This window comes from Synchiropus splendidus, chromosome 6, assembly GCF_027744825.2.
Source record: "Synchiropus splendidus isolate RoL2022-P1 chromosome 6, RoL_Sspl_1.0, whole genome shotgun sequence".
NCBI lineage: Eukaryota > Metazoa > Chordata > Actinopteri > Syngnathiformes > Callionymidae > Synchiropus > Synchiropus splendidus.
The window spans coordinates 26,540,047-26,562,627 of record NC_071339.1 but is presented as its reverse complement, the minus strand read 5'-3'; the positions used below and the strand labels follow the sequence as shown (position 1 = coordinate 26,562,627).

The 22,581-nt window shown below is 43.3% G+C and overlaps 2 protein-coding genes across 4 annotated transcripts in view; one reads left to right on the top strand and one right to left on the bottom strand.

Annotated features, from left to right (window-relative positions):
* Positions 1-6,921, top strand: part of LOC128760955 (R-spondin-4-like) — a 38,180-nt gene extending 31,259 nt beyond the window's left edge. The window contains exon 5 of the mRNA XM_053868750.1: positions 6,530-6,921. Within this exon, the coding sequence (XP_053724725.1) occupies positions 6,530-6,690 (161 nt within the window). The 3' untranslated portion in view covers positions 6,691-6,921. The remainder of the gene's footprint in view (positions 1-6,529) is intronic.
* A 2,579-nt stretch (positions 6,922-9,500) lies between these two features.
* Positions 9,501-22,581, bottom strand: part of LOC128760245 (chromodomain-helicase-DNA-binding protein 6-like) — a 50,571-nt gene continuing 37,490 nt past the window's right edge. The window contains exons 32-45 of one of the 3 annotated variants that reach the window (XM_053867443.1): positions 22,206-22,569; positions 21,931-22,139; positions 21,683-21,780; positions 20,886-21,575; positions 20,532-20,786; positions 20,008-20,311; positions 18,527-19,705; positions 18,270-18,421; positions 17,073-17,321; positions 15,885-16,472; positions 15,530-15,769; positions 15,166-15,306; positions 14,630-14,734; positions 9,501-14,411 (exon numbers count right to left, since the gene is read on the bottom strand). In XM_053867443.1, coding sequence (XP_053723418.1) covers positions 13,326-14,411; positions 14,630-14,734; positions 15,166-15,306; positions 15,530-15,769; positions 15,885-16,472; positions 17,073-17,321; positions 18,270-18,421; positions 18,527-19,705; positions 20,008-20,311; positions 20,532-20,786; positions 20,886-21,575; positions 21,683-21,780; positions 21,931-22,139; positions 22,206-22,569 — 5,660 coding nt within the window. In that variant the 3' untranslated portion in view covers positions 9,501-13,325. The remainder of the gene's footprint in view (positions 14,412-14,629; positions 14,735-15,165; positions 15,307-15,529; positions 15,770-15,884; positions 16,473-17,072; positions 17,322-18,269; positions 18,422-18,526; positions 19,706-20,007; positions 20,312-20,531; positions 20,787-20,885; positions 21,576-21,682; positions 21,781-21,930; positions 22,140-22,205; positions 22,570-22,581) is intronic. The other 2 variants (XM_053867444.1, XM_053867445.1) reach the window with 2 other exon arrangements.

Here is a 22,581-nt window from a genome sequence, read left to right as displayed (position 1 = left end):
AGGCGTTCCCAGGCCAGACCGGAGACATAATCTCTCCAGCGAGTCCTGGGTCTTCCCCGGGGTCTCCTCCCGGTAGGACATGCCCGGAACACCTCCCCAGGGAGGCGTCCAGGGGGCATCCGGATCAGATGCCCGAGCCACCTCAGCTGGTTCCTCTCGATGTGGAGGAGCAGCGGCTCCACCCCGAGCTCCTCCCGGATGACCGAACTCCTCAGCCTATCTCTAAGGGTGCGTCCAGCCACCCTGCGGAGGAAACTCATCTCAGCCGCTTGTATCTGCGATCTCACCGCAATATTCACCTCATATTTTGAAAATACACAAATACAAAAACAAGAGACTTAAAGGAATAAAATCTGATATTAATTTGATGTTTGATAGCTTTGATCATACAAACAAATCCCCAAAGTGTCGTAAGTGTGTTTTATGGAAATAGCTCAACAGCGCTCTGACAGTTTATTTTTTCTTAAAACAACATTGTGTAATCCAAGAGGTGTTTCTTGGCTGAAAATTAGAAAAATAAGTAATAGAAAGGTGTATCATATTTTCTGGCAGACTTTAGGACATGGACACTTTTATCCTTCTGGACTCAAGAGAGATGCAAAGTACTCTTCAGTCTTCTCATGGTTTTGTTACAAAAGAGGGATGGACGTTGGCCAGCCCCTGATGGATCTAAATGATTGTGAAGATGCATGGTACTTCAGCGCAGGCAAAAAATGACAAGGAAAGCTGATATATTGAACCAGTGTAAACGATGTTGAATTCTCAAAGAGATGTGGCGTGATATAGAAGCGAAGAAGGCAACAGTTAGTGGTCAGGCCCATGTGGATCGGAGCATGTGTGCGATGCTTCATCCTGATTTATCGTTTGTCGCACCGATGTACAGCTCCCCAACCCCACCGTTTCTTTCAACCACAACATGTGCTTCAGAGAAAACCACTTTGTTGTGCAAATGGTGAGTACAACCCTTTCAAGGATGATTCCAACATTTTTCAGAAAGCCTCTGTCACTCTCTGTCTTTGCCGAGTAAATCTCACCGCCCCTGTGAGGAGCAGCCATGTGTGAGTCAGATAGCTGTGATTTAAAAGTGATAGAACAAAAGAATATCTGAAGCGATCAAGTGTTTTGGGATCGGTGACCGATGTAGAAGAACAACATTAAGCCAAACGATCTTACAGTTCATAAGAAAAGTGATTCAAAGAAAGATTTATGAGCTGACATAGATGCCAGCTCTGATGTGTTTAGGTTTGTACTGAAACTCAATCTTTGAATCTCATTCAGCAAAATGAACTAATTTCAGCGTCTTGCTGCATCCAACAGCTGTGTTTGCAGACATGATGAGTAGCTGACTGTTACTGGAACACTTGAATTTCATTTATCATTCTTGAAGGTTGTATTGTCAAATCATGATGTTTATAATCGCAATAATATGACAAGCGTGTTGATTTAGAATGCGAGCATGAACACAAACTTCCCAAGCAAACTTATGTGAACAAAACCAAAATAAGAAAACACACACTACCAACTTATTGAGAGATCACTTCGTAACCAGACATTTCCGGGCATACAGATTTAAAGCTTCACAGTTTGGTGAAGCCAGTGAGCAGTGGTGGCGCTCGTAGGTTAAAGGCTGACTGCCACAGCGGTGCTCTTAATTAAATACCAGACACGCTGTTTGAATATTTTGTGGAAAGCTGACTCGAGGTACAACTTCAGAGGCTTGAAATACCGAACTTAAGGGGCCCTAAAGAGGGCGGAAGGTAATGGTAATGACGGACAGAATAGATAATCAGAGGGATTAGTGGAGGAGATAAAAAAAGGCAGATGAGACAGAAGAAGATCTAAATTATCCATCTCTGCTGAGCGGCTCTCCTTACTAATACGTGGCAGATGACAGCGGGCCGTTATGGCACAGTCCCGCCGCCTGACTTCAGAGAGAAGAAAAGGGAGAACTTCTTTAAAGTAAACACAGAGGACTAAATCTCCTGGTCATCGTTTCTGGCATTTGACGTATAACATAAACAACCATCCTTCAGTACTGCATCAGTCCTCCAGCACGGAATCATCATGCAAACACCGGCAGATTCTCTTTAGACATGAAGATTCCATTGCAATGCCAAAAATTACAAACAAAAAAATAATCTTATTGTGCTTATCTTTGATCACGAACTTTCCTTTGCTATACATTCTCTTCTACTGTAAAACATCTTGAAAATACTGCCCTGCTTTAGCCAGAAAAGACTTTCACTACATTATTGTTCTGAGCGTAACATTGTCAACATTGCGAGGGACCTGTATCCACTTTGAGGATTGGCTCTGCACTCGCAAATTCATGAGTAGAAGTTAGGTCCACAGTGAGGGCTAATCACCTCCACCTTGAGCCCTCTGGACATCAACTCCCCAGTCATCAGAGGATCAGACCTCCATTCTCTGCAGCAGTTTGCTTTTAATATTTGGTCGCAACTAAACAGCGAAGGTTATTTCTGATGCCGTAGGCCTACATTTGATTTGGATTGAAGTCAAAAATTCAGGTTCTGATCAAGACTGAGTTTGGGACTATATGTGCAGGTATACATTCTGCTGGATATGCAACCTCCAGCATCAGAAACAAGAGAAGGAAGCTAAGAAGGGATATCATAAAGACAGAGCTTCTTGCAACACGCTGGATCAGCACGGAACAATATGGGATGGGTGGAGGACTTTGGGCAGCTGATGGCACCGGAGAGAAGCAGTGAGGGGTGGAGAGGAGGCCGGCGTCTCAACCGTTGCTTCCTTATCCATAGTTTCAAATAGAAACTGAATAGGTTGACAAGAGTGCAAGAAGGCAGTCTCACAAACAAGTACTGTACTGCTCAGTTTTGCACAGATCAAGTGTTTGTTGACTCCAGCCATTGACTTAACATGCTGCCTCTGAGGATCAAATACCCAAAGATGACAGAAGCTTTGTGTAAAGCAGTGATTCTTAACCATAGGGCCGGGACCCGCGGTTGGGCCGCAAGCTCCTCCTTGAGGGCCACTAAAAGTTTTTTTGTTTTACACCTTTGAGCAGCGAGGGTCGCAAGACCCTCAGTTTCAATACATGAGCCACATATGGTGGCAGTAGTGAGTCATTGAATTGACTTGACAGCTGCAAATATGTAAAAGTTTACAACTATGGAGAAGTTCTTGAAAAGAAAAATATGTGATGTTGTACCCCCCAACAGTAAAAACTCAAAGCAACTGTTGAAGCAGTTTTGAAAATTGTAATAATTAGAATATTTTATGGGTACTTTCATTTACACTTTAACTTCTTTGGAGTTTAAATAAAATATATTATTTTTATTGTATGATATTTAGACATGGTTTTATGAAATGTATTCAGAATTGTCAATAGTTTGCATCAAGTGTATTTTTTTCTTTTTTTTTGTAAATTTGATGAACATGACTTGCACTTGGTTCTGCTGCTGGTTGGACTTTTCTATGACAAATGTCTTTGTGTTGATCACACGGTTTCATGTCATTTCAAGGTTTTGTCTTGTTTATGTGTAAGATTAAATATGGCTGTTGATCACAAATGAAATCAAGTGTAATGAATCAGTTCTATAGAATGGGCCCTGGGCGCATTTGTTCTGGGAAAGGTGGGCCCCGAGATCAAAAAGGTTAAGCACCCCTGGTGTAAAGGACCTTTAAAAGCACATGTGGGAATGGCAAAGAGCATAAAAGCAGCCACAGACGTTCAGTTCGGTCAGTTTAGGAGAAATGTGCAACAAACAGAGGACCGACAATCATCTTGTTTGATATTCTACACGGATTTTGGTCAAAAGTTGGAGTGGAGCCCAGTCCAATACGAGAAAATCTTCCGTGTGTTTACGATTACTACTTAATGCTAGCCAGAGAGATGGGGCTACCTCGTGAACTCTGAAGACGGACAAGTGCAGAACATTGTAAACAGCTGGAATATGTGAGTCAAGAATCAAGAGTTTACAAATTCTTGCCATTGGTGTTAAAAAAATTTCACAAGATGCTTCCCCTCCCATTATTTATCCAAACCTGTTCCGGCAAACAACAGGGTCTGCCATAGAACCAGTCCACTGGCTGCAGTGGATGGATCGATTTCTCATCATTTATCTTTGTTCTTCAGAGAGACGATGGTCCTGCAGGACCTGGTCTACTTCTGAAAACAAGATTGATTATTCACAATCTTTGGAAAACCTTCCATTTTTAAACAGGCAACAGATTGGACAAAAAGAAAAGTTAGCCAGAAGCTGACGGGGATTAATGCAGTGCAGTTTGTAGCAAGAAGGAAAAACAAAACATCCGATTACCTGATTGAAAACCTGAACATTCCTCACACATCTTGAACATATGAGGCTTCCCAACAAGGTCACGTCCAGCTCAGCAGCAGGACAGCCACCACCTTTTAGTCTCGGCTCTTATACGACTGAGAAACTCGTGCCAGTATTGGACCGAAGGAGGACATCCTCTAACTGTTGTGATCACTTGGCTGTTAGGGAATGAGCCTGACAAAGTGACGACACTGATGTAACTCACTTGCATTCGCTCTCACTCAGAATAGTGACTGTCAATGTTGTATTTACTCCCCACTTCCAGTCCAGTCCCAAGGACTCCCTCTTGTTGCGAAGCATGACTCAACACGTTCATAAGTCTTCATGGCAGCAGTAACTTTCCCGGCCATTCTCTGAACGACAGAGCCCTCTTGTGGGCACATGAGACACATCCATGAGCATTCCATTAGTACATTTCCTCCCGAGGTCAGGTCAATCTACAACTACCTCTGTCCACATAGTCTTCCAGTTCTTCCGTTTGGTGCATGGAGAGCAGCAGGTGAACTTCCCTCCTCTCCCAGATGGCAGCATGTTTCATCAGACCCTTTAGGAGAAAATCAAAGCTCAGGGGTAAAAAATCTGTTCCGCCAAGTCATTTTACGTGGCACTTAGCACTTACGTGGCTAAATAAAATAAAATTCAAAACTAAAGTGGATGTTAAGATGAGAATGTGGAAATATAAACAGAAATAAGAGCGTGTCCACTTTGATTTCCTCATCTTGGCTGAATATCACGGATCGGCGTATCAGCCTTGTTGTTGGAAAAGTTGATAGTGAACAAGCTGAGACAGTTATATACACATATGTGCAATACTTTTAAATGAATATAAATGACTGTTTGGAATTAAGGGAAAGACACCCCACCAAGAAAACTCATTTCTACTGCTTACTCTTCATACTCAAGACACTGATAAACCTTTGATGCCATGTCTGCTGTCGAGACAGAACAACAAGAAGAATGACTTTGAGATCTGAAGATTTAAATTTTCTGGAGCAGTTAGTGAATGATTCACTGTTTGGCTTGAAACTGACTGAAACTGACTTGAAACTGAATATCAGGAGTTTGATATCCCCTCAGGAACTGCCAGTGGCTATAAAGAAACCATGGACGCTAATTAGAAATGACAAGCAGAAATCATGTGTTCCTGACGAAACCCTCATTCTGTCTGCATTTAGGGGGTTTCCCTCTGATGTCCAACCGACCACTAAATCAACCTCAGCGCAACAATTTTCAGAATCGATGGCTCTCTTCAAGCCAAGCCAGCAATCCCAACTTTCATCTCTATCTCAGAACCATATTTTCGGAAATGGCACTTTAACAGCTGCAAACAAACCAAGGCGGAGGCGCCTACAGTCTAAAATATCCTAACGCATCATGAATTATCAAAATGAGATGGAATCCCTGGTGGTTTAACTGGGCGTTCGTGAGAGTTGATAGAGTGTGATGGATGGTACGGAACATGAAGCCCATTGGAGGCATCTTTTCTGGAAGCCTGGTCTTGATCAGTCAGAATGAAGATGGATCAATCATAATACAAGTTTAGAGCAGTTGGTGGGGTCACCCGAGTTCTTTGAGAACAGGCGAGCATTGTGTCTGTCTTCTACAAAGTACTGTAAAGCTGAAGCAAAGCAAGGTTTCCCACAGTATTGGTTGAAGGGCCACAGTGTTGGATTTGTCCAGCTAAAACACCAAAGTTATCGAGGAAGTAAATTACCTGGATGAATGGCGATTAAAAGGAGTTTCCAAAACAGGCAGTGTAGTCACCCAATTTGTACATCTGGGTGGCCAGCAGAGCGCTTCGAGGCGCAGAGAATCCCCTAGCAACAACCTTTTTATGATGATCCAATTTACGATGGTCTATTGACCAGGTTTCATTTCCTCACCAGCACAAAACAGACAGAGCTCTAGTCCTCTTCTTCTCTTGACCATACATTAGGGTGCATACATGGCTTATTCTGAGATACCAGCCACAGAAAGAGGAAGCACTATTGGCTAATGCACTTTGATGCGAGTGTCTGATCACGATTCACTCTGACTCAAAAGATTATCCTGATTTTATGAACTCAAACCACTAAACTATTCCACATTTCGAGCAACAGCACCACACCGCAAACAACTATGTATTCTCTTCAATGTGGCTCCTCAATCTGCCCGCTGTTTTAGACTCTGGTCGAGCAAACCTTTCTGACATCCACGTCTTCCTCCAGAGAGACGACGGACCAAAAAGCCGGGACTTGGGAGGAAACGAGAGAGAAAGCGACTGCGGATGCTCAACAGCACCACGGCCGGAAACTACACGAGCTGGACGACGACCCCTGCAGGAGGACAGGACGAATTGCTCGCAAGCGCCCCTGGATCCGAAGCTTGAACGAGGCTGCTCCACTGACAAGACTTAATATTGCCGTCACACTCGCCATCAAACAACAAAGACAACAATAAACACGCAGCCAATTCAAAGTAGTTTAACTGAGCGCTCATAAGTATCGTTGGTTTTGGTCTGCTCTTCAGTTGAGGAATCATTGGGTAATGGCATTATATATATATATATATATATATATATATATATATATATATATATATATATATATATATATATATATATTCAACATGCCGGCGTGAGACACTTCATGACGGAGGAGTGTGTGTGAGTGGTTCTTTGGTGGTGGTCTCTGTCCTATGTAGCATGTCATCCCTGACCCCACATCATAAACAAGCAGCGGATAACAACAGAATGATTCCCGTGATCGCCTTCTCTCTAGATCAATACATGTTCCAACTATGGGCTTGTAATTTGCAATGCTGATTTGTTATTATTTATCACTCTCGAAGGTCCAAAACAGTGAGCGACATTCCACATTAAAGCTCTTATATTACACAATCACAGCTCATGTGTACAGTTGTAAAATGTTAAATGATGGTATCAAAAGTTGGAGAACGCATGGACATGCCAGTCTGACAGCACATCATCTGTCCATAGAAGGACACTTGAATATGTCAGAGTCACATAAGAATGCTTTAGCCGTTTCCGTTTCTCTGTACTGGACACTACTTGGAACTTCATGTGCACATTTTTTTTTTTTTCTGAGAGGCTTCAGCACATTTGGATGGAACTGTAGTGAATAATTACTCAAACACAAAGTGCTATTTGTTTCATGATTGTTCACAGCTCACAAGCCAGCCTCTGACCACACGCAACAAAAGGGGGCGTGGTCAGGAAAAAGAGAACATCTAATCTAGGGGCGTCCAAAGTGCTCCATGATGGGTCGCAGCGGGTGCAGGTTTCTGTTCCGACCACACAAGAGCACCTTTTCACCAGTCAGGTGTCTGAGGACAGTAACCAGTTGAGTGCGAGTCTGGTGTTGCTTGTTTCAGCTGAAAGCATTGGTTATATTGTGTCTGCTTGGTTGGTTGGAACAAAACCTTCATGAGCCCCAGCCCTTTGAGGACCAGTTTGGACACCCCTGATCTACTCCGCACTCATCGAGGCACCAAGAGCAAAGACGTTTCTCCTGCACATAACTTATAGATAATTTAAGGAGGAGTTTATTAAAAGAAAAATAGCCACATGCTCCAATGGGATTAAATATGTAAAAGATCCACAAATGCACATAATATAGGGGCTTTAAAAGTTATTCAACGTCCCTAAAAGAACTGCAAGAACGGTCAACTAGTGTGACTCATAATCACTTGATTCAGTGTTGAAATGTTGAGAAATAGTAAATATGCACTTGAGTTCATAATGCTTATTATCGACCAGATCAAGACTTGCTGATTTCATATGTATCCAGATGACACATTAAATAGCTCAATTATGTAATCACTTTCTTTTAAGGTCCTTCTAACCTTTAAGGACATGAAATGTCTGTCCATCAACAAGTGTTTGAGTCTCAGATCTGCATCTTCTGTATGATAATTTGGAAGCCTTTGTATCCTTTTTGGATGAAGTCCTAAAGACCATGTTCTCTTTTCTGCTGCCAAGGTGTGTTTAACCAGCATCCATGAGTGTCTATCATACATGAAGAGGACTCAGTGTTTCAGTTCGCCACTAAAAATGTCACCGCCATGGTTCACAATAATTAAAATCTCTATGTATAATATCCATTGGAATACATTTGAATTTGTGAGATTGAAAAAGTTACATTCAAAGGTAATAGAGTCCTCATTTTGGTTGAGGATTAATTATTCATGATGCCATCAGACTTCTGTTGTCATAAGAAGAAAGAAGGTAAAGGGAATCTTGGCTATTTTGGTTTGTTTGAAGATACGGAATAACAATATGACACTTCTATCATCTTTAAATACATATAATCAGAGACAGGCGAGTACAAAAATCTTCTACCATATGTAGAACACAAAATCAATAGAACTCCACAGAAGCTCATGGCATGATATGACCAAAATTAGACACTCCCTCTCTCTCTGCTTGTGTTTTTTTTTGGTCATTCTTACACACTGACTGAATCAGACACCAACAGAATTTGAGGAGTAAAAAAAATAATGGTTGAAAATTGCCATCAGAGTTCAGCTGAAATGCATCTAAAGGAAACTAAACAGTTGAAAAAAGAAAATGTAGTCCATAGCAGAGCATAGAGAACGTGGAGGTGAGACAGGAATGTGGCGTCCTCATAATAAAGGCGTACAGAGGTGGTCATTGCTGAATTGAGAAACTCGATAACATGGATGCGAAGGTAAGGTGTGTGACAGCACATTTGGAGAGAACCTGATTCTGAACTCTACAGCCAAATGGCTTTTATATTCGTTAACGTTAAAGTACTTGAGTACTGGTGAATAAACAATTCCTAATTGCATGTAACTTTCCGACTTCTTGTGCTACCCATCTTGGTCTTTACTCATGTGCAATGTGTTTATATTTGCAGTGACACTGTACACACGATTAACACATCTCATTGACTGCCTTTTTGATAAAGTTTTTTTCTATGCCAGGTACCTAACCTGCTCATCTTATATCTGCAGTTTACTTTCCAGGTCACCAACAGCTGGATGCGATCAGGTCACTTAGGAGAACAAAAAACAATTTTAGCGATGAGATTCGGCAGTGACACCACTTACCTCTACCTCTGCTCCTCAACAGAAACAGAAGATGAGTCGAGTTGAAACAACTTGAGCAGCTTGAATCACAAGTGACCAAGACAAAAAAAAAAAAAAAAAAAAAAAAAAGAACCACATGAACTTCGTACATTCCGGGTAACAAAGGCAACCATTTATCAGTCATGAGACAACAATGCAAAGACAAGAACTGTACAATAAATACATTATTTATCAGAAGAGCTAAATGTGTACAACATGTTGAGGTTCTGAACAACATTTGACAAACAAACTTGAACGGAACAGAAAACACTGTGAACAGATAACGCTGGAGTATTAGTTTCAGTTCTGTTTTCACAAACCGAACAGTTCGTTTCAAGTCGTCAAAAGATGATTTTTTTTTTTTTTTTAATAAGCAGTAAGTTATAACAGCTGACCGGCTCCATCTCCAGGAATCACTCAGGAATGACATGTTGCTTCTTCCAACTGATGCTTCACACACTGAAAATAGTAGCGTCAAAGTTTGTTGTGTATTATGAGTCGATTGGATCATTTAGTGTTTCAAATGTTAAGATTTCCATCAACTCATCTTTGAGTCTGAGCAAAAGTATATGCCGACAAAGGACAAAGTATTTTTGTGTTCTATTAGACGCTATACTTGTCATCCCAAGCCGTAGTGTCTAACCAACCACCTGCCAATATTGGCAGCTAAATTTCAAAATCCAATGTTCAGCTGCAGAATTTGATTGATTTTCTTATTGTGGGGCAAACTTGAAAACTTGAGACGTCACCAGCAGTCATTGAATTCTACTTCACATGAAGTACACCCGCAACAGTGAGCAATTAGCATACACATTTTCACTTTTTGAGTAATAGTGATTTAGTTAATTAACTAAAACATTTCCCAGCCAGGTCAAAGCTTTTGTACTTGTATCAATAATATGGTCTATTTGATGTCACTTAAGCCATGCTAGCAGTCATTTATTATTCAAGTAAAAAACAATGACTGAAAAAAATATTTTCAAACGAAAAATAATCATTTAAAAAATATCTTATTGAGTGTCTTTGTTGTGGTTTCAGATTTAGGCTAGGTTCAATGTCCAAGCTGCAGCGTGCCACAGAAATAAACACAATGCTATCAAGCTAGCTCAGATTTACTTTTGCTAAGACTCAAGTGAGTCTTTGTTGACCAACAGTAGCAACAGAACACTTGTAGAAGGCCACGATTGTCAGATGTTTGCAACAAATTTCCACAAATGTACCTTGTAAGACACAAACGATAAACAGAAATTAATTAAAAAGCACTCTTTTAGGTACAACATGGTGTCATCTGCAAAACCGGCATAAGCTACAAAAGAACCTTGCTCTTTTATTTCCCCCCCAAAAAAAACAATGGAGCTACAGAAACATGATGTAAACCGGCTTTTTTAGCGGCACTCACAACAAAGAGAGGTTTTGTTTTGGAGGCACTAGTCAGAGAACAGTCACTCAACTCTCCGTTTGTGCTTTGAGGGACGACTGATTGACTTTTTTGGGCTGATTTTTCACAGCGTTACCTTGCTTCTGAATGTAATATCCCAATATGAAGATGTAACAACAGTTATACAACAACATATACGCTAAATAAGGCAGTTTACTCGAAGAATACAGAATGAAAATAAAATAATGTCATATTTGGTAAAAGTTTGGCAAGTAAATTTGAGAATAATAAATTATATGTAGTCACTAATTGTGACAAGGCAACAACTATGTTTATAACCCACGTCTCTCCCTCCCAACAAGAAAAGTGACCTAAGAAGAAACACCAACATGTGTGCGCATGCATGCACACAGATCCTCTGTCATCACACTGAAATGAAGGACAGCACGGTTCACAAAGTTGTGCAAAAATAATGTTTTCATGTACGAAAACAAAAAGAAAGTCGACATTCGACCCCGGAACGATATAGACCCTGTTATGAAAGAGCGACGAAAAACCAGCCACTTGCATCCATTTAATGTACAGTACAGTCGATGGACACACCAAACACTGCGGCTAACCTCCGTTAAAAACTTAGTATATTTGTCAAGTATTTTTTGTTTTTTCCCGTTGGGGGAAACAAATCGAAAGGGGAAGAGAAATATGTGGTGCACTTACAAAAAAGCAATGTACAGCGGCAGATTTACATATTTAAAAGTCTACACAATACTGAGATGGAGGAAAAGACAACAACGAGGCGCACAGCCAGCTCTCCTCACCCGAACAAAAAATAAGATATTTCCCTTTCATGGCCGATCCATAACTGCATTACCAGTCCATTCTTGTTGTGGAGTAACAGAGTGGGAAACTAGGGCTGCACAGTTTCTGAAGAGTGATTCCATTCCTACTCTTAGCCAACTCAATTTCCATAATGAATTTCTTAACAGCCTTGTAAAAGCAACTAAACAAGTCAACCACAAGTCAACTGTTGGCTTTCAATTGTTGTTTTCAAGTTGCAGGCTTCACAAAAATTTTAATTTTGAAAAGCCTCATTCGATTTCAATGTTGTGAATTTCAAAGAATGATTTATTCTTAAATGCTAGCAGCGGTTTTATGAGCCATTTGTAACCTTGAAGCTAAAAATACAGACACAGATTAAGTGCCACATTAAAGCAACAATCAAGTCTGCTGAACTGCAAACTCACAATAATCTAGCTCATCTTTCATAATTCTAAAATATCAGAACTCAAACTGGTGAAAAATGTTTTGTACATATTCAAATGTAAAGTACAGCCCTAGTGGATACCATTCCAGCCAGAAACATCATGACTGCATTTGTTTCTGGAAAAAAGTGACTTGTTGGGTGGGTAAGAATCTCCCAGCTGATCTCAAAGTGACTAGTTAGCAACTTAAAAAAAAAACAACTCAAGATTGTTTGCTGCAAAGGTAAAAGCAAAACATGAATCTATGTTTGCTTCTACACATTTAGTGTGCATTTGTTTTCCCAGATATACAATTATTTTGTAGTTTTTTCCCACTGAAGGAAGAAAAATTGACATTGGAGGTTTACATTTCTGATGTCCCATGTTTGGCTTTGGTCAAGTTCAGTTCAAAATTTTCAAAATGAAATTGCCAAGTTGGAAATCTGCCTGTCTTTATTCTAGAATAGACCTAATTTGCGCATTTCTTTTACTACTTTTGGTATGAGACAGAAAAAGAAAGGGGCAACAGCAGAGCAAAGTTATTATGAGTCATAGTAAAATAAATGTCCAACTGTCAGAGGGAAATTTTAATTGTGGTTTGTCACACTAACAACTTGTTAGTATTTGAAAAAAAAATGACCTCACAGGTCGCACCCAATAAGAATGTGCATAAGACTGTCATTGACATGTCATCCTCAAAGCCGCTCGTATTTCCCAGAATGGAGCCATTTGTGATAGTTGCTTCTCAATGCCTGAAGTTGAAGATGAAGTTAGCTCACGTACTTCATTAAAGTTGATCTGCCCACTTCTGATCGTCATCTTTTGACCACACATTTCTATGAACTGTCGCAGGACCCTGAAAGATTCCTGTTTCTAGGCAGCAGACTCTAGCACTGATAATGCTGACTCTTCACTTAATCTCAACCGCAGGACTCATGAAATTGCACGGATAAATAATGAGGAATAAAAACAGTACTTGGTTAAAGTGGTTTGGTTTGTTTTTAGAAAACCACCTCACTGCTCTTCAGTCGTCCAAACCATGGAAACATTTCTCTCTCACTCACTTAAGCTTACAGGTATAACTTTTTTAAATATCACGTCAGAGAGTTGCTCCTGGTCCTTTCCAGCATAGTTCCTCCGGACCGGATGCAGAGTGAAGGGAAGTACACAGTTTGTTTACAAGTGGAGGAGCATGGTGTTGGGGTGTTATAAACATGAATATAGTCGTTAATCTTCATTATAAAGGTCTTTACATGACAGATGGATACAACACAGACTTACATTGCTGGAAGTCGTCTAGCCCTCCACCTTGTTTGCTTGCTCCTCGCCCTCTCTTCCTGAACTCTCCTTCTCAGCTGCTCCATCAGGATGTTGAAGGGAGTCTAGATCCTGCGGTTGGTCGGCAGGAGCAGAGGTAGAAGGCAGAGGAGGTGAGGAGGAGGAGGGGGCTACTTCAACAGTACATTCACCGTCATCCGTTTTATCTCCTTCTCCTCCTGCTGCTGCTGCTGCTGCTGGCTTCTCCTCCTCCTCATCCTGCTCTCTCTTCCTCCTCCTCTTGAGGCTTCCTGCTGAGCCATCTACACTGCCAGGGGGCATTGCTGGCAAAGTCATGATGCCACCATGCGGCAGGAACATGTGCGGGTAAAGCAGACCATGTGACAGACCAGGGATTAGAAAGGGGTTAAATGTGAGGTGCCCGGTGCTGGTTGCTCCAAGATGCGCCGGAGCCAAATGCCCCCTGCTGGTGGAGGTGATAATGGCAGCTGTGTCTGCTGCGGCGGGTCCTTTGCTGCTATCTGCTGCTGCACTCTCTTCCTGTTTCACCTCTTTCTCACCTGATGATGTTGTACCATCCTTGTCAGATGATGTTGCAGGTTCAGCTGATGCAGATGAAGAAGGCGCTGTCGTTGTGGTGACCTTTGCCACAGAAGCAGATGAGGATGAGGAGGAGCTCGGGTGTTGGGGGGGCGGCGCCATCATAGCACCAACGCTAAACAAGGCGTGTTGTGGAATGGCTGTTCCATGGGCGTGTGGGACGCTGTGCAGCATCATTGGTAACATGCTCAATCCATTTTTAGCATCCTCAGCTGATCCCGCCGCCACTGGAAACCCATGAGTGAACCCAGCTGCCATGATCCCAGAGATAGGAAACCCAGGAAGGCCACTGCGGAGATTTTGCATGGCCACCATGGAGTCCATGCTGCCGATCAGACCGCCATTCATGAAAAGCGGAGGCCCCAAACCGGAGGAGGAGTCTGAAGCAGACAGGAGGGGCTTAGGCATCTCGTTGCGAGGACGACGGCCACGGCGTCGGGACCCTGGATCTTTGTTGACAGGCTCAGTTAGGATCCTGGAGAATTTCCCCTCAGGGAGGAAACCCTGTAGGAAATGGTCCAGGATTCAATTACAGTAAAACGTTTTGGAATCAACATCAAACATCAGTCACTTAAAAACAAATATTCACAGTCTGATCATAATTATTTCTAACTTTTGTTGAATGCATATGAAAGTAGCTAAAATGGATGGAATGGTAACCAAATGTCACTCATTTCGGGACCTAATTCGAGGTCCCGAAATGAGAAAGTTGCTATACATACCGAGTGTTTCACCACATCTGCCCAGTCGGGGGCGACAAAGTACTCGGAGTTGGCATCCAACCACCTGGAAAGCTCCTTAATCGCAGGAGCCATGGCGCCCCCCAGCTGCAACGATGGAAATTGATTATGGATTACAATTTAAATTTAACGATATACATTTGAAAAGACACACTGCTACTGATTGGAGGCAGATTTACTTCTCATGATTAAAAACTAGCATTTTTGCTGTCCCCAATAAGTGACAAAATGTTCTCCTTTATTGGTCCGTTTTTGTTCCGTGTTTTTTTTTTGGACATAACTAAAGGCCTAGTTGTGAAATGCATGGCTGGTAGATCATGATTTCATTAGCTTTCAGTTTTCAAGTTTCAAGTCTCAGGATGCACTTTAGGACTACTTCATCTTACATTTAAGGACAGTCAGGACTAGACTTGTGAAAGCATCACATTTCCATATTAAAGGATCAGTGAGTGAACAGAGTTACACACATGAGAACTGGTTAGTATATAACTTAAACACAAGCTTTGCTTAGTAGGTACCCTGCGTCCAGTGCCTCTGTGCACGACTGGAACCCTCTCTTCCCCACTCAGGGAGTTAACATCCAGTTTGGTGGGGTCTTTGCAGCGATGCCTCCTCTGCTTCGGCCGCTCCACAAAACCATGCAAAACACTAGTTCCCACCTACAGATACAATGTGGAAAGAAAGAAAAGAATAACTAATATTTAAGTGTAAATTTTACAGAGTAAAGTGAAGCTATAAGAATTCTAATCTTACTACAGTGGTATATATGATGTGACTAAAAATTCAAATATTTTTTGAAGTTGTAGCATTGCCCCTCTACTAATCTGAGATTATATAAATTAAACAAGTGGTGAAAGTTGGAATCACAGAAACATGCTTTACATGCGAGAAGTTGGGTAAGTCCATGCTGTAACCAGGATTCTGCCGCAGCCATTCCATCAGGCCTTTGCTGGCTGCCTCTCTGTCGATAGCTATGATCTCTGGCTGAGGGGGGGTTTGCGTTGGTGTTGGTGTAGTGGATGAGGATGGCGTTGTCGTGCCAGCAGGTCGATCTGAAGGAGAGGGAGATGGCGACGAGGTGGAGGAGGAGACGGAGGAGTGGCTGATCACCTCCACACGGCCCTGCAGACGGACACCAGACACTGAATAAATGATTCATACTTTTTGGTTTCTTTTTAAATCGTTTTTTTGTTGAACTGTCTGATTTTCGTCCACATGTCTTGCTGCTCCCACCTACCTGTGTCTCTGAGAGCTGCAGTCCTCGACTCTTGGTAAACTCTGAGTACAACGCATCCACATTTCTCCGCCTTCCCCTCTTCCTTCTCAGTGCATCATCTCCTCGTAGGCTCCCGTTAACTATCTGCCCGGTGACAGGATGGATGAGTCCAGCCTGCAGGATCCCAGTCATGTCGATTCCCAGAGAGCTAGTTAAGGGGGCAGTGATGGGAGGAGGGGGAAGTTTGTGAGAGCTAGAGCCAGGCACTGCAGGTGCTACCACGGCTTCACTGGACCCAGCAGTGATGCTGACGTCTCCAGAGGACTTGGTCAGATCAATCGCTGCTTCCTGCCAGCCATTAATTAACATGGCTCCGGTTGGGTGCGAGGGCGGAGCCACAACCGGGAGCTTGTCTGTGCTGGAGGCCGAGGGAGTGTGGGTAGATGATTTGCCAGATAAAGCTTTAGCAGCAGCTTCGTAGTCGAACCTCCGACCCCCCACACGCTTGACCTCAGGTAGGAAAGGAGGAGCCACGAGTCGCTCCTGCAAGAGAGGTAAGGAGTTGAGGCGCCATGCGCCGCGCCCATAAGAGCTTCCCCGTGGCGAGTACTGTCAGGGTGGAAAGGGTGGGTGAGGGTCGGACAAAATGGGAGAGAGATGATCCTTTTGTTAAACACACATACAGACAAGGACAACAGAGTGATGGCTGATAACCAAGCTGTTTTCTAGAGATTCATTTAGCTTGAAAAATTAGTACACAAACATGAAGACAGTCACAACACGTGATTAAGTACAAAATTAAGTAGCCTCTTACCTGCATAAGCCAAAGGGACTCCAGCAAAACAGACCCACCCAAAACACCCATGGTTATAGAAACCTTCCTCAGGCTAGCAATCATCGCTCTACCTCCCTCTCACAGTTCAGACACTCAGTGTCTCACTGAGTGTCTGCTTTTTTCAGCATGTAAGATTCAATACAAAGGTGGCCATTAGACTTAATCGAGAGAATGGAAGAGAATTTTGCATCATTGTTTTTGCATCACAGCACAACTCTGTTCTGGTCCACTTGGGAGTCTCACATCATAAAAGACAATTACAGTGTTGCTGACCCCTACTGGACACCACTCACATGAACCATGACATGAGAGAGCAGAAATAAATATGAACAGATGACAGGTTCATCCATGTACCAAGGGGTGAGAGCACTAACCTTCGGTAGTCTTGCCAGAGGCGGAGGAAGCGTGAACCCAAGTCCAAGGCTGGCCTGGTGCACCCGGGTCTGGCCCGGAAGAGGAGCCGACACTGAGGAGGGAATGAACCCAGCTCGATGGTGCTGCTGTGTCAGACAGGAGTTGGCTGCCATGGTGCTGGGACAGTCATACTGCTCGTTGGAAGAAGGCCACTTCCCCTTCAGGATTGTGTGGCAGATGCTGTCCAAGCGGTTGATGATCACTCGGTCCTAGATAGAGGGGAGACAGGAATTTTTTTAGACAAGCCAACAAAATTGCTGACCATTTTTTAAAAGTGGCGTCGTAGCCCTTTGAAGACTGTGCAGCTTAGTATTTGACATATACAGTGAGGAAAGTAAGTATTTGAACACCCTGCAATTTTGCAAGTTCTCCCACTTAAAAATGATGGAGGGATCTGATATTTCCATCATAGGTGCATATCCACTGTGAGAGACATAATCTAAAAAAGTATTTGAACACCTGAAATCAATGGTACAGTAGTCTGTTTGCAACTACAGAAGTGAAACATTTCCTGTAATTTTTCACCAGGTTTGCACACACTGCAGCAGGGATTTTGGCCCTGCTGCAGTGCAGTCCACACAGATCTTCTCTTGATCATACAGGTTTTTGGGCTGTCGCTGAGTAACACTGAGTTTGAGCTTCCTCCAAAGATTTTCTATTGGGTTTAGGTCTGTAGACCGGAGGCCACTCCAGAAACTTGATATGCTTCTTACGGAGCCAATCCTTGGTTAACCAATGACCCATTCGGGTCATTATCATGTTGGAAGTCTGAGCCACGACAGATATTCAATCCTCGAACTGAGGGAAGGAGGATGTTCCCCAAAATCTTGCAATACATGTCTTATTGATTGTATGGGGTGGACTCAAATAGGTGCTTCTAATTTAGGAGAAGTAGTGGAGTTGGGGTGCGTTCAAATACTTATTTGCAGCAGTATCATACAAATAAATTGTTAACAAAATCACACTCTGATTTCCTGATTTTTTTCTTAGATTATATCTCTCACAGTGGACATGCACCTATGATGAAAATTTCAGACCCCTCCATCATTTCTAAGTGGAAGAACTAAAATTGCAGAGTGACCAAATACCTATTTTCTTCACTCTATTAAGATAATCTAAGTAAAAGACCCATGTAATGTTTATGGAGAAAAGCTCACCTTTGGCCACTCAGAGTACGAGTAAAGTGCTTTCTCCTGCAGCAGCTGAGCGATGGTGGGTTCTCTGGTGTCATGAAGGCTGTCCGGGATTTCACATGAGGAAATGGGATTTGCAAGCCTGGGACTGTCCAAATATCCATCGGCAGCACAGACTGAAATATGAGGACAAAGCAGGGTCGTATTTTAACTCTACTATCACGAGGTACAAATCACAACGTGACCGACACATTACTGCATATGCGATCATAACCTCTCACCTGGAGTAGCTGGCCTCTCCTCCTTCACTTGTTCCTCCTTCATCACAATATCCACTGCTTGCTCTAGCTTTGGAGTTAAGATGGTGCGGTCACCCTCCAGAAGCTCTGGTTTGGTCTCAGCTTTAATGTCAGCACTGGTTGTTATCTTCAAGTCTTCAGGTTTCTCTTCAGGTTTGACCTCGTGATTGTTCTGCTCTGGCTTCACCTCAGTCTTGATGTCCGGTTTCGCCTCTGTCTTCAGCTGGTCAGAAAACATGGCTAACTGCAAATCTTCAGGTTTAGCTTCAGGTTTCATTTCTCTGGTGTCTGCAGTTTCCAGTTTCATGTGAAGTTTTATATCGTCAGGTTTGTGACTGCTTCCTTGGTCGTCTGAACACTTAAAATTGGTTGCAAGCTCTTCTGATTTGACACAGTCAGTGAGAGATGGGTCAGGCTTGACAATAGAGCTCTCCTCAGGATCACACTCAGTCTTCACCTCCTCTTCTTTGATCAACAGTTTCACATCTCGATTGTCCATTAGGGAAAACTTAAGATCATCTGGTTTTGTCTCAATGATTACGTTCTTAAAATCACCAGCCTCTTCAGCTAGATGAAAATCTACTACTTGGTTTTGCTGACTTAATGAGTGTTCGGATCCATCATTCGTATTATCACAACTCTTCACTAAATCCAGAGGTGACGTAACAGAAGTTGATGAAGACAAAGTAGGATTACACTCTGTGCTGCTGTTATCCAAATGCATCTCCACTCCATTATCTAAGGTTTTCTCCTCTAGAACATCTCCCCTTTCACCAACATTCTGTGCTTTGTCTACTGCTGAGACATCTGATATTGTTCTCTCTTCCAAAATCTCACCAGGAGTGTTTCCTATCAAAGAGCCTGAGTCTAGAGAGTTTTCCATTGTTTCCTCCTGCTGATACAGAATCAGTCGGCTCACTTCCTCCTCTGGCTCCTCGATTGTCTCGGGGCACATGAGGCTATTCTCCTGCTCCAGCTCTCCAAGATAAGGAAGCATATGTTCAGACAGTTCTTCTTTTAGCTCTCCTTCATTCCTTAAGTTCTTCTTGAGCTCTGGGCACAGTTGATCATTTGATTCCTCGAATTCTGCTGCCATTGCAATCTCATCCGCCTCGGGCACTTCCATAGGCAGAGTCGAGTTTCTTAAGCATTGTCGTGGAACTGTTTGGAAAATGCAGAGCGGACAGAGTGAAAAAAGGGAGCTCGGGTTTGTACCCGCAAACAAGAACTTCAATGATGACGCAGTAGATTTTTTAACACATGCTTCTACGTCCTGTCCTCAATGTTAAAATGTGAGTGGCAAAATGTGCAGACTTGACTAAATACATTTTGCTCTCCAGTAAGTTGTCCTTTAAGAGGCTCTACATTAGTACCAGATGACAATTCACTTGCCAAGAATCTGACGCACTACAGCTACGTTCAGGGCATGTGACCCACTGGGATACCATCACTTGGGTACAAACCTTGATCCGGAGCAGGATCTTCTCCATTACGCATCTCCTCTCTTTGCTTCTCCACTACTTCCTGGATGCTCCCCTTTGCCAAGACTCCTTCCTCCTCTTCATTAAACCCAGAGACTGGCTCTTCAATCTCTCCTTCTACAGGAACAGTCAGATTCTCTGTAACTTCAGAATGGTCAAGACTATCCTGGGGCTCATGGGAGTTGATGTCTGGCAGAGAAAGGGGAGGTGGGGCAACGTAGGATGGAGGAGGGCTGGCTGACAGATCGGTCTGATCCGTGCTTGGATCCTCATTGACGCCAATATCCTAAATTTTAGTGTGAAAAGTGAAAAACATCAGTGTCATGACATAAACACTAGTATGTATCAGTATTGTATGAGTATTGTATCATAAAATCTGGATGTGAATTATAATATTTTTTATTTCGAGGGCAAAGGCACATTTCCGGGCATGATTATAACAAATAAAAACCTTTAGCATTCAAGCCAAGTATGATCACATGACTGCTATCGTGACGGTGACCAACCTTGAAGAGCATGTAGCTTGAAGACAGTGGCTCCACAGAGTCAACAGCTGATGGGTGGGATGGAGGAGAAGAAGGAGGTAGCCCCAGACACTCCTCAAGAGTTCCCCCTTCTTCCTCTCCTGCACCTCCTCTTTGGGCGTCCTCGTCCTCTTCTTCCAGAAATCCTGTCTCCAGTCCAGAAGGGCCCAGGATTGGGTCAGATTCATTAAACATGTGGTGAGCAGGACTGGAGTGATCTGCACCATCCCAGGAGGCCTGAAGTCAAAGAAGACGTTATCGCTCTTGAACATTTGAAGCCCAAGTATTTGCCTGATCGCATGTCACCTAAAACCGGGATCAGGGTATAATATTTACCTGTAAGCGATCAAGCTCTACTGATGGAGCCATAAGCCCAGTTTCCTCCGATGACCCCTGCTCACCAACAAGAACGTCACTCCGTAGCTTTGAATTCAGATCAGCACTGCTGACCCCATATGAGTTGAGCATGCTTTGTCCTCCTGTCGCGGAGTTAAAAGGAAAGCCATTTAGCGTATCTTTGGAAGCTTTGCCTCCGTGGAGAGTGTCTGTGTCATGTTGCAACGATCCCAGCTCCAGACTTTCATCCAGGAAATCAGCACGAGACCCAGACATCATTGCCAGGTTTGGAGAAGCGGCATCATCCAAAGATGGAGGCGGGAGATGAGAGGCTGATGCAGGCTGGGAGGACTGTTGAGGATACTCAGGAGGATGAGGAGAGTGACTACCAATGGCAGAGTCATAAAGACAGCAATGAGGCAGCTGGGAAGATGATGAGATTCCAGGTTGACCCCCAAGGGCGCCATGAAGATGGAGATGAGCGGGGTGACCCCTGACATAGTTCCTGTGAGCCTCCAGGAAGCTGAGTTGTGGGTCATTGAGGATGTAGAAGTCAGTTCGGGTCAACCCGTGACGGGCTGCCCCAATGAGGAGGTCACGGTCATGCTTCCCGGACTCCCACCAAACGGGCAGGTAGAGGGAGGGGCGGCAGAGTTGGAGTCGGGCAGAGAGCAGAGGATGATGCAGCACCTACAGAAAACAAGTGCCATCATACTTAATGCCAACAGCTAATTTCGTAATATATGTTTTTTTTTCGGGCAAGAACAAAAACTGCTGCATTATTTCTGTGGACAAACCTGCTCTCTGATCTTGCGTAGCAGCTCGATGCGATACAAAGTCCGGGCTGCTCTCTCTTCTGTCAGTGGTTCTACAAGCACACCTGGATCGACCAGACCTGGAGTAGAGGAAAGGAATTGAAGAACATGAGACAGCAGGGAAGTAGGACTGATCGAGACATTGACTGGTCGTGACACAATTCACAAATAAAAAACTAAATAATGAGAGGGAAAAAGGAGGTATTTGTGGTGAGTGTTATTTAGCTCACCTTCTTCCTTCCTGGGCGGAAGTTTGCACGCCGTCCTGCACATGTTGACAAAAGAGTTGAAGTATCTTTCTAAACTCTCGTCTGTTTTCCTCTCCAGTCTGGCCAGCGCTCTGAACTGGGACCAGTCGAAGGTCTTTCTCTCAGGGTCATACACCACGCCAAATGATGAGACAGCACGGTAGAAATCTGATTGCTCACGACGAGTCCACCTAGGCAAAAAGTTTAAAATGGTTTCAGAATGAGTTCCCATGACGAGAGTAGGAGAAATTCATCACCTTCTCTGCCACTCCTGAAAAAGTGGGTCTGGTTCTGTCGGAACTACAGAACATCGTCTGAGCTCTTCACTCAGTTGCCAAGTCAGTGGTCCCGCAGCATGATGAACAGCTCCACCCATCCCCATGGCAACAAGGCTGTCGTGAAGCAGGAAGTCATGTCTGAACATCGGCTCACGACGGAGTGTAAAACGCTGATAGGCTGTTATTAGTCGGCGAACTCGGGCTGTTAGGGCAGGTCCAGTGGGCCAGAGTGGTCGGGCCTGAATCACTTGCAGTGCTGCCACTCCAGTTCCTGTTCCAATCAATGCGGTTGTGGTTACCAGTGTGGCATCAGAGCCACACAAGTCTGCTGAGATCTGCAGGTCTACAAAATAAA